We start from the raw sequence: 12,740 nt of genomic DNA, 5'->3' as shown, positions 1-12,740 counted from the left end.
CTGCAGTTGGTATACGTAGCTATGAACCACGTGAACCCATTTTGACCGAAGTCCCTCAGACACTATAGCCTACTGTATTTTCTGTTTTCTGTTATTGTGGGGAAAGCTTTTGCAGAAAACAGCTGATCAACAAGCTTACGACTCGTAGCAATACGACGCCTTGTGGGCTTGTTGATCTACAATGTCTAGAAAGACCACCCATGGTAAAATCGTTTCACTCTGAGAATAAAAAACAATCCATACTTCGTCACAAGACCATGTCACGTGTCGGAAATATCGATGGAACATAAATTAGGGTTAAGGCTTGATTTGTACTTTCTTTCGCACTCGTGTTAAAATGTCCCTGTGCACTAATGTGTTTGTCAATATTTACTAAACGCAGTTGACAGTTTTCTCAGAACCTTTCCGTATAATGTTTTAATGACCGTAGAAAAAATAATCACAAAATCTAAAACTTAAAGCCATTAACAGAAAATGGTGTATCTTTGCATCTCTTAGTTTTTCTCATAAATGAATGCCCTATTTTATAATTTGCCATATACTGTATCACAGTGTCATGCAAAAGCAGCAAAAAAAATGCTTTTTTTTTTTCCTGAAAAGGAGTTGGACATACAATGTCACTGCGGACAGCGACGATATGATATAATGGCCAAAGCTATGATTAGACAATGCCAAGCATTGACGGCAACAAGGTTCTTCAACTGCCTTTCTTTTATTATTTGCCTGTACCTCTCTCTCTCTCTCTCTCTCTCTCTCTCTCTCTTAATCAGTCTGTATTGCTGCCCCTCTCCGTCTCTCTCTCTCTCTCTCTCTCTCTCTCTCTCTCTCTCTCTCTCTCTCTCTCTCTCTCTCTCTCTCTCTCTCTCTCTCTCTCTCTCTCTCTCTCTCTCTCTCTCTCTCTTGCTCTCTCTCTCTCTCTCTCTTGCTCTCTCTTTCACTCACTTCTCTCCAATTCCCTTCCTCATTTACACTCTCTGCCTGAGTCCGATGGATAGAGACTGGTGGCATGGATCATTCAGCCAGCTTAACACAATTGGAGTGAAAAAAGAAAAGAAAAGGAGAGAGAGAGAGAGAGAGTGTGTGAGAGAGAGAGAGAGAGAGAGAGAGAGAGAGAGAGAGAGAGAGAGAGAGGCAGGCCTTGACACATGGGTCCCAGTTCCTTAATAATGTCATTGGTTGTGAACGCTATTAGCAGATTACCCTTGGCCCAGGGCAGCTCCAGCATGTGCAGCCACCAGATAACCTTGTGTTCGGTAATTTAATATCAACACTTCCCTCTTTTCTTACCAGGGCCTTACAACACACAAACACCCAGCTTGTCCCCTGCGCTCCCATTTCTTGGAGAGAGAGAGAGAGGGGGGGGGGGGGGGGGAGTGGATTACGAGATAGTGAGTTCCAGAAGATTCTTTCACACCGCAGTGAAGTGTGGCAAATCGCCCCTCGTCCATGGATGTGTGTGTGTGTGTGTGTGTGTGTGTGTGTGTGGATACATAAAAAACAGGCTTATGTTAAGAATTCCATCTGATTTAATGCATCAAATTTAGCTTTGAAACATCAAACGTAGTCGCTCGTCTTATTATTAGGCACCCAGGAGCACTTATGTCATGTTATTCCCCCTATTTCATCCTCAAAGGGCCTGTCTACATTAGACCTGACATTAGACCTGAAGCCTATTTCATCCTCAAAGGGCCTGTCTACATTAGACCTGACATTAGACCTGAAGGGCCTGTCTACATTAGACCTGCCATTAGACCTGAAGGCTGATGTATACTTCGTTGAGTGCCAGAGTTGCGTTTGTACATCAGCTCTTACACGGCACAGGCACACACAACCCAAGTATAAATTGTGGGTATAGCATGACCATTAGACCATTGGTTCTCAACGTGGGGTCTGGGAAGCCCCAGGGGTCCTTGGGAGGGGGTCCCATGAGGGGGTCCCATGAGGGGGTCCCATGAGGGGGTCCCCAGCTAAATGAGTTTGATCATACAACGTGAGCGAAGGATGAGGTTCTGCTGCCAAGTGTTCCGGTATCAAAGATTGAGAACCAATGCCTTAGCTTATAGACGACGTATCACTACGCAGCGCAGAGCTCTGGGTCGCACAGAGTACAAAAGATGAAGCGAGGGAAAGCCTTTTGTGGGGTCAAATCCCACTATGTAATACCCCGCCAGGTGATTCCCAGTCCCGCATTAGCCAGCAGCACTCAGCAAAGTGTCCGTTTAACGCTTACAACGAGTACAAATATCGAACCGCACGGTGACATTTGTTTTGCTACCCCTCGGGAGTATAAAATTACAACGCTGGGGTTTTATCGCGTCTACAACATCGTACACCTCCACATCACTCAGCGCCATTCACTCTCTCTATCTCCCGCCCCACAGGCCCAGCGGGCGCCAACCGGGGCCGCCTCGGCGGGGTCCTCGGGGCTACTTTACTAATAACCTCTTCCTTATCAGGCGGCCCGCACCTCCGCCTGTGATCAAAGAGCCAATTAATGGAGCGGGAAGGGGGAAAGCATTCAAATAATGGAGACAGCTGTTTTTTCCTCTGTTTGAGAAAAAAAAATCCATTTCGCATTGTTATCGGCGGCAGGCAGCACACCCCCCACCGACCCCCCTCCTCCCCACCCGCCGACCAGCGCTTAATTCAAGTCACTGTCTGCTCCTGTCTGGTTTGATAAGGAGAGAGAGAGAGAGAAGAGAGAGAGAGAGAGAGAGAGAGAGAGGGGGAGAGAGGAGATGAGCGGAGAACAAAAGGACTTTGGTCATATAATGAACTTTGCATGGGAAGAATGTGGCAGGACCATATCACAGCGGTCCGACAACTCATCCCGGAAGCTTTATCGTCTCCAAAGTGGTTCTACACAGAGATAAAGGCAGAGAGGAACGGGATGGTAATGCGTGCGTGTGCACGTGTGCGTGTGTGTGTGCGCGTGTGTGTCATTGTCATTCGTCTTCTTTAGAGGAGAAGTGGTCTGATCTCGCCTCTTCTTCAGAACTGGTTGGGAGGTTACAGCCGGGGAGCCACAGGCCCAAAATAGGACAGGACCTGTGATGTCATGCCGTACTTTTTATTTGTGTTTTTTCTATTCATTTGGTCATTAAGGTCCACAGAATGAGAGGCCTGCTCTGCCGGAAACATTGCGAAAAAAAAGTGAAGGCCTTTTTTGTATAGCCTACCACACCCACCATAGACTAACCAATATAAGGCGACATTTCCCAAATTTCATCATTCTTTAAGTATAGTGTTATGCACCTGGCCTAGGGGGTGCCAAGATACACAACAAACAACAGGGGAGACTGTCTCTTTGGTTTACCAAAGAAATTGAATTTTTTTAATTAAACAAAAATAATAAATGTAAGGAATAAATCATGATTGAACAGTGTGTTGAATGTGTGGAGATCAGTATTCAGTGGTGTAGTGCGTGTATGCATGAGTGAAATGTTTGTGTGTGCATGTTGTATGTATTAACAGAAATGTTGAAAAGTGTGCATGATGGAAAAGGTGCAGGAGGCAAATGAAAAGAACAGATCTGGGGAAGGACTGGGGAAGTGCAGGCATTTATAGGGCGTCGACACCCGGGCCCAGGTGCGAGCTGATCATCATTAGTAGCTCTGCACCCCAATCCTATTGCACAGAGAACATACAAATGATTAGGAGAGCAAGACATATTATACACCTAACCAGACAACCTAAGAGTAACATATAACACACAATATAGGGAACCGTCACAGTAGCATGTGACAATATTGTGACATGTCAAACTAGGGGGTTTTCATGATTCTGAATCCAAAAACACTCCTTGGCCTAAATTCGACCATAGACAGAACACACGTTCTGTCTCTGTTTCGAATATGTGACTGAGGCCTTAGTGAGTAAACAGCTAATCCCTCATCTCTCATTTTGTTTTCCAGACCATCGTACTATTGGGGGTGACCTTATTGCTTGAAGCGTTGCTTTGTGTTATTGCTCGATACGAGCAATAACACAATTTCACAGTTTTATCTGTAAACTTGTGAAGTGGAAATAAAGCTTGAGTTGAGTTGATTGTAAGAATTTAGAAAGACCTTGGACATGGTGGAATGTAAAGTAAACTGTAGCTGAAATAAAGCTTGAAGACAGAGTTGAGTTGATTGTAAGAATTTTAGAAGACCTTGGACATGGTGGAATGTAAAGTAAACTGTAGCTGAAGGACTACATGGGAGAATAGTCTCAGTCTGAATAATAACACCACCGGAACAATTTATTCTACAAACATAAACAAAACATGTTCTTCCATTTGATTCGCTTGCTCTACCCGAATATGTATTCTTCTATGATCACAGTGATACTGTCTCACATGCCCCTTACTGTACCTTTGATTTTATCAACTCTTTAGGAAGACAATGCACACATTCCAGGAAATGAGTAGGCCTACTGTATGCATACATTTTAACCATGTTGTGATTGAGAAAAAGCAAGACATGCACGCATGCATGCTTGCACACATGCACGGACGTACACACGCACACGCACAAGCACACACACACACACACACACACACACACACACACACACACACACACACACACACACACACACACACACACACACAATCACACAATCACACACGCAGAAAGTGCTTCGATACAACAGTGGTACCAAAACTTTTCAGCTCAAGACCCAAAAGACACATTTGGTGTCTCCCAGGATGCTGTCATTAAAGCCCTATAGTTTATCATACTACTGTACATACTATCATACTACAGCATACTATTTTACTACTGTACAACATGCTATTTTTTATTTGAATCATGACAGTTTTAGACATGAGGATTCCACCCGACAGAGACTCCATTATCGTCACCGCTAAACCCCTTATCCCTAAACAGTTGACACGTTGTGAGCTTGTAGACTGGCCATTTTAACTATTCAAAAATGTTTTGCAAAATAGTAACAAAGGTGCAAAGAAGTTTAGGGATAAGGGTTTAGCGGTGACGAAAATGGAGCCCTATATTCCTATTGCTATATCCATACAGCTTGTACTGTAGCCTACATCTGCCATTTTCACTATTTATTATTTCAATTATTTATTTATTTTGATGGATGTTTACTCACAACCCATTAAAGAATGGGTCCCATTGTTTGGGAAACCACTGCAATCCAAAATATGTGCAGCAGTGACAGGCTAAGCAACACAAGACACAAGTCTCCAAGGCAAGGTATTAACATATTTATTACACCGTAAAGAGAACAACAATACCAGAATTATACTGCAAAGATTCACAGACCGACAGACCATATTTTACAAGCCCCCCCCCCCCCCTCCCCAAATATAAGCAATTAAAAAATAAACTCAAACAAGGAAAAAAATTATCGACATGAAACCACAGTTGTGACGTAGTAGACTGGAAAGCTCTATGAAGGATACTGAACCATATGCGATGGAAAGCACCGCTGTGGGCCAGCCTACTCTAACCTGTGGCATTCATGTCTCAATTAAGTATTGCACAACAACTTCAAATCGTTTTTTTTCTTCCCTTTTTATATTTTTTCTCTCCACAATATTGTTTTGTCAAGAGGTGACCCCCGGAAACCCTCCTGCCCAACAACCACTTCTCTTGAGCCCTACACATATGTTTCATTGTAAGGATGAAACGGCGGAAATAGCCTCATCTGCAAGCCCGCAAAGCGTCAAGACACTTGCGGATTCTTCTTTTGTTTTTGCCATTTCTTTCAATGTTTCTACTTTCATTTATTTTTTTGAAAATGTGTGAAAATTCATCAAAATAGTCGCCTATAATGACATGCCTAAAATAGGCGCGCCATGCAGGTTGAAGAGTGGTTTCAGTTCAACCCTCCCCAAACAAAAAAACTCCAAAGCAAAAAAAACAACGTTACTGTGTTTGCTGTTCACCGTAAGCCCCAGTACATATACGTACCCCCAACAACCCAACCCACCACCCCTGATGTTTCGTTACAAGTAGGAAATTAAAAAGACACCCCCACTTTCCATTGTGAAAAAACAACAACACTGTTTTCGACAAACTGCGTGTTTTGTAAAGCTCGATTAGTGTTGGAGTGCTTGTCTTCACAACAGAGGGCGAGAGCAAAGACTAGGAGAGAAGGTGGGTGGTGGTTGAAAATTGGGGCTGTGGGGGTGGACAAAACGGCATTTCTAATCTGCCCACATCGTCCAAAACGGCAGTCAACGCGCTGCTCTTTCGTATCGTGCACAATTCCTTTCCATGTCTCTAGAGGGGTTCAGACTCTTGACATATTCCAGAAAGGCGTAACAGGTGTAAAAGGAACATTTTTGTTGTTGTTTTTATTGATTTTATTAAATGTTTTCTCATGTCTACTTCATTTTACCTTTACATCTGTTCATGAGGTCTGCATTGTTACCAAGTAGTGATATGGTTTTGCAGCTGTATGAGCTTCAACTTTGGGATCTTTTATCATTTTCCTGTTTCTCTTTTGCCCATTTGGTTCGACTAGACCAGTATCAGCGACGCAACTGGTGCTCTCATCGTGCTGTAGGAGGTAGAGAATGAGACTTGTTTTTGCCACCGAGGAATTTGTAGCAAAACACACATGGAGGAGGGTAGAGAGAGGAGATAAGACAGAAAGAGAGAGCTTCTCAAAGAGCGATAACATTCATCTTTTATTAATGCTTTAAAAATTCTCCTTGTTTTTTCTTCTCTATCCTGGATTTTGCCCTGATAATGATGAACACACACGCACGACAATCGTTTGTGTTCTTACACGAATACCCTATTGTTAAAACAGCTCGGCTGTTTCTTCACGGTTTCCGAGACATCACAAGCGAGGGTGTTCGACACCTTTTCTTTTGGAATCGCTATTAGAGTCAAGACTGCAGTTTATCTTCAGTTTCGACAAGGAGGGATAGGGGAGAGAAGACCCCGTCCCCCGTCCCGCCCGTCCCTAATTGTTCCGTGAGGTCAGAATTCTTAACGCGCTTCCATCATAGCACCATGGATATTTGGGAGGGGGGTGACAAGAGCCTTTTTGTGTGCGTCAGGGTTTTAAGTGCTGCCTTTCTCTCAAGCAAAGAGGTTTGTCTGTATACCGTTGAAAGGTCTATGACAAAACTGGAACTGATATGCCATCCTGACACCAACAATGACACCAGCGGATTGAAGTACAAATAGAAACTGTAAACTGCTAACGATATGAACGCCCAGTATTGAAAAGAAAGACAAATAAATTAATTACACGTAAGACAGGGGCTACCTGTATTGTTTTGTCGTTTGTTTTTCTTTCTTTTTAATTCAAGAAGTGCTTAAAGCCGACGCAAATCTCACATTCCTATGATGTGAAAATGTTACATTTGGGAGGTCAAACTCCATTTGAACATCTCGAAAGTTCTTTGACTCAGGACTGGAGTTGCCAGTGTGCATGTCACAATGGTTATTATTGCTCCAATTCGATCATTAACGCCACCGGGAAAATGTCCATTGCACTTTCAAACACACACGTTCTTGTTTTTGACACCACAGGATGGCTGCCACTGCTGTTCTCCATCCAGAAAGGATGGAAATAAAAATATACCTGTAGATAGTTGTGTTTGTAAATCAAACGGATGAAACCGAAATTTGGTTTTGTCACGTTGACGTGAACAAATCCATGTACAAACAAATATGTACAACAAAACAAAAACCACAATTGAGCAAACAAACCCCTTGTGAAATCTTCTAAATCAGGATTTTGGTCCTATAGGTGTCAGTCTTTGGCTGTCTTCGGTGTTTGTTTTATTTTTATTTTATTTTTTGTATTTTTTTGTTGTTTTGTTTGTGTTAATACTGTGTATTAACTGGTGCTCTGTAATGTTAAAGCTGTCAGTGGGACTCTACACCTCTGCATTTGGAAAAGTTTGTTTCTTAGAGTTGTTTTGCTTTTTTGCGTTTTAACTTATTTTTTTTTAAACATTTTTTACGTTGTTTTTCTAAAAAATACCAACAAATATTTAACAAACAATTCAATAATGTGCATGCACTGTCTGTAACTATTCAAAGAAAAGTTATGACTGCTATTGTTAGCATGTTGGAAAAAAATAAAATAAAACATTAACAATAAGTGGATTCTGTCTTTTCTTCTACAATTTACCAACTTTACAAAGAAAATGCACATAACAGATAAGCTAGCACTACAATACAAAAATCAGTTTGTGAAGTATGGCTCTATACCGACAAAACGAGTATGCCGAAAAAGATGCATGCTGAATTAACTTCTGTGACAGTGCAAATACATTTATGTATGTCCCGTGTACAAAACATTTAGGTTAGCATTCCGCGAAACATGCTAGTTCTCAGAAAAGATCTGGATCGGACTCAAGTAGCAGCTCTGAGATATAGCTTGTGTCTTTTCTCGAGGACAACAGGGGGAGAAAAAAAAGTAGAACTATGAGGGATATACCACTAACACATAGAATAGAAAAGCAGCTTGGGGAAAAAAAGGTAACATTTATTCTTTTTATATCTCTTTTTGCTCCAGCCAGAGGGAGAGATACAGAGATATTGTGACTGGTTAAACGTACTATGCATCGTCACAATCGTCCAACACATTATACAATAAATAACCATCGGTAACAACACAGGACAGAAGTGTTCAACACCATGACATCTACTGGGGGGGAAAAAAGATGAAGAACGAGAGATGGAGATCGTTGTTTGTTGACAAATAGAGAAGTGAAGGGACCGGAGCCAGTGGGGCCACAGATCGAGTTTCACGACTCAGTCCTCCAAACTGCTGCAGTTTTAGGCTCGGCGCGGGTCTGTTGTGGCGAGGCTCTCACCGCACGTCAGTCGGATGATGACTTAATCTGCTCCGATGTCCTGCCAAACACGCGCGTGCGCACAACTCCGAGGAACATCCGCTAAACATGTGCAACTGGCAAGCTTCTCGTCTCTTGTCCAAGAATCCTTCCCCTTTCCGCAGCCTTCGGGGAGACAGATTTGTATTTCTCAGCCCACTGACCTGGATATTATTACAAGTCGGAGGGAAGTAACAGAGGGGGAAGAGCAGCTGGCTCTCCTTACAATCTGCTGCACATCTGCCCTCTCTGCGGCGATCCTGTACTGCCGGCCAGAGGCTCAGTCCATCACTCTGGTCAGCAACGCTCGCCTGTCCGTTATGCCTCTCTCTGTTCACCAGTCCATTCCTACACACCCCTTTTCCCACGGTATTCAAATGTCTCTCTCTACCGGGATCTCTATCTCTTTACGTTTAGTGTCGGTGTCTTCAATCGTTCTGCTAGCTAGATGAGTTGCCTTGGTATGTTGTTTGGTAAAGTGTCATAATGAGGTCAAATAGTTTCACATCCCAGGTAGGTTCTTATGTGGGGGGAGGGGGGGGGGGGGGGTAAAAGGCGTGGGGTAGGAGAAAAAGCGATCGTAACACAAAAAAGGGGGAGGTCAGATATATTTGTCTCGAGGTCACGGCTATTCTCTGCCCCAGTCTCTTTATGTTCATATTTACAGGAAGAAAATAAAATAAAAAGAGGGGAAGAGAAAGGAAGGTAGGCGATGACTTCAACGACAATAACAGACACGCACGACGACGAAACATAAGACGACCAGGAATAACAATAAAGTTACGCTAAAAAGGAAAAGCAGATCGTTATTTGTTCATTTAATTAATCAACAAAGAATATCTTTGTGTTTCTTTAAAGTCACGGCAAGTCAATATGACCCGATTCTGGACCTCCGCCCTCCCCCTTTATACCGCTGTGACTATACACTGCAAAGACAGGAACAGAAAGACACACAGACAGGACAGCCACGCACACCCGCCATCTCTTCCCCCTTAGCTACGCTAGCTTAGCATCTCTTTCGCGAGGCAACCTTTTTAGACAGTCATGCTGTGTGAGACATTGTTGGCATCGTGGGGCGGCGGCAGGGACAGACATCACGGGGGCCTGTCCTCTCCCAACCCCCCCCCCCCCCCCCCCCCCCACACCCCAACACATCCCCCCAACAACCCCTCCCCACCACCAGTCAGAGCGTCCTTTTTTAGCGCGGCGTGCCGTCCAGCACGGAGGAGGAGGAGGGCGTGCCGGGGGTGGCGGAGCGGGGGGTGGTGGCGGCGACGGTGCAGGGCGGGGTGGGGGCCGGGCTCCCTGCCCCGCTGCTGGGGGTGCAGGCGGCGGAGGAGCTGGCCAGGACGGGGGTCTCTGGCCCGCCGGGACCGCCTCCTCCTCCTCCCTGCTGCTGCTGCTGCTGGCTGGCTTGCGGTTGTTGTTGTTGTTGTTGTTGTTGCTGCTGTTGGGCCTGCAGCGTCTGGCCACAGACGTGGTGGTGCTTCTCCCAGTCCTTGTGCTGACAGAAGGAGCCGCAGTAGCGCGCCGTGTTGCAGCCGCTGCACGTCTCGCTGGCCTTGCGTCCGCAGTTCCAGCAGCTCTGCATGCCGCGGGAGGAAATACAATTAAATAACCCATTCTGACCTGAGATCAGATTCATACGAGGTTTCCGCCGGACACACACTGGTCTGATGAACCCATTCTGACCTGAGATCAGATTATAAAAATGTCAGTCTTTTTCGATTTTATTCAAAAATAGCAGACCTACAAGCTCGTATCGCGCCACTCGGTGGCGCGATATGAGCTTGTAGATCTGCTATTTTTCAATAGCTAAAGCATAACATGATGCCGACACCAAAATGGGTGCCCGGTCAGAATGGGATAAAGAAAACAAATAAATAAATAAAGGATTTTTTTGGATTTACAGCGAAGAAGTCAAGGACCATCAGTGAGTCAGGAAGTGAATAGATACCTAATAATAATAATAATAATGGATTTTATTTATAACGCACTTTATATTCGTGAGAATCTCAAAGTGCTACAGCAAATTAACCCATTCTGACCTGAGATCAGATTCTAAAAGTGTCTTCGATTTTTCAAAAATAGCAGACCTACAAGCTCGTATCGCGCCACTCGGTGGCGCGATATGAGCTTGTAGATCTGCTATTTTTCAATAGCTAAAGCATAACATGATGCCAACACCAAAATGGGTGCCCGGTCAGAATGGGTTAATAAAAGCAAAAGTAACAACACACCATTAAAAACATCTAAAAGAACAGGAACATTCAAAAACATAAGGGCAAGGCTATAAAAAAGCCTATACAAATGAATAGATACCTGTTCTCAATCAATTAATTTGATTGAACCCAGGATCTATAGCTAAATATATTTCTAGAAACGCACAACGGGTGGATTCTTCCTCTGGTTGCACAACAAAGCAGGTGAATGGTTGGGTAAGTCATGGACGTGGGATCCGGATACAGGAAACAATAAAGGTTGCCCATTTGCTCCCACTGTTTATTTCAAGTGTCGGGAGTCGATGTTTCGATCATGTCTGGATTCTCACCAAGATCCTGATAAAGATCCAGCAGTGATCAAAACAAGCATGGCTGTAGCAGACTGCACATGGCTAAACAAGGGGCCATGTTTGCTGCAGCACTTATACACTATCAATGGAACCACAGACGGATCAAAAGCACCACATCTCGTTTTCCACGCGGCAGAGCAACCCTGACAGCTCTGTGGCTTTCCCGAAGGAAACAAACCTACAAACCAAGCCTTTTAAAAAAACATTCTTCTTATTTTTTACTCTGGCTCCCGCAATTAATGTCAGATGTGAGCCGTGCATTTCCCTCTCGCTTAACTGATTAAACGTCAAGTTCTCTGATGGTGATTAGTAACTCCTTGCCTTTCCTGGTTTCCTCTCTGCTGAATTGGTAGCACCTTTCTAAACATAGCTCATATAAGGGCAGAGAGAGAGAGAGAGAGAGAGAGAGAGAGAGAGAGAGACTTGACTGGCCTCCCTTTGATCTCCTTTATCAACCCCCCCCACCTTCTCTTTCTCGCCAGAGTACAAAATAACCTTGATTTGCATGATCCTGCAGTCAACGCTGTGAATAATTGTTTACCTCTTTGATATCTAAAGAGGTGCAACAACCATTCTGCGTTATTAATGAGAGGAACAGATCAAACGGATACTTCTCTTTAGGAGATCAGAGATTTTATATATTGGGTCTTCAACAGGGGGTCGTCAAATCTTCGTGCGATAGAGACTTTATTTGTATTTTTTTATTAGTAGTTTTCTGTGAACAATTTTTTATTAGTAGCCACTTAAGGGGGTGGGGGGGGGCTGAAGCATGAGCTCAGTTCGGGACTCTCCCCAGGTTGGCAGATGGAGAATAGTGCGGGTCCCTGCTTCATCTCTCACTCAGCTAAGGGGGGGGTCCCCTGTTTTATATCACTCAGGAGTCCACCCACCTCGCTGGAGTCCTCCTGCTGGTTGATGACAGAGATGGCGTCCTCGGAGGCCTGCCGCTTGGCCTCGGCCACGGTGCGCTCCATCTTGGCGCGCTCCGTGCTGATCATGTCGTGGGCCTTGCGCTCCGCCTCCGACACGGCCTTCTGCAGCTCCGACATGGCCTGGCGCTTCACCTCGTTGACCGCCTCCTCTGCAGCCAAAGAGCCAAAAGATGTTAGATGTTAGAAGCTGCGATCCGTAAGTTTCAAACCCTGGATGAGGGTACTTCTATTCGCACTTACATGTTACCCCAGTTAAGTGCGGTAAGGATTACCCTGGGACACATTTAAAGTCCTCTGTGTAAGTTATGTAAAGAGTGACCGAGTGTGAGTGAGCGAGAGTCAGAGCTTTGGGTTATTGGAATTTGGCTTTAAGGGAACATAGGCCTGACCCCTCTTTGCTCAGGGACTTTGACACGTAGACTTG

At 44.4% G+C, this 12,740-nt stretch overlaps 1 protein-coding gene across 1 annotated transcript in view; it reads right to left on the bottom strand.

Annotated features, from left to right (window-relative positions):
• Positions 1–10,010: 10,010 nt before the first annotated feature.
• Positions 10,011–12,740, bottom strand: part of runx1t1 (RUNX1 partner transcriptional co-repressor 1) — a gene marked incomplete at its 3' end in the record, with an annotated part of 76,670 nt that continues 73,940 nt past the window's right edge. Inside the window, 2 exon segments of the mRNA XM_083761989.1 lie at positions 10,011–10,397; positions 12,275–12,465. Of these exon segments, the coding sequence (XP_083618115.1) occupies positions 10,011–10,397; positions 12,275–12,465 (578 nt within the window).

Source organism: Protomyctophum parallelum, assembly GCF_964188405.1.
Source record: "Protomyctophum parallelum genome assembly, chromosome: 1".
Taxonomy (NCBI): Eukaryota; Metazoa; Chordata; class Actinopteri; order Myctophiformes; family Myctophidae; genus Protomyctophum; species Protomyctophum parallelum.
The sequence above is the reverse complement of the archived record's forward strand: the minus strand, read 5'-3'. Positions and strand labels throughout refer to the sequence as shown.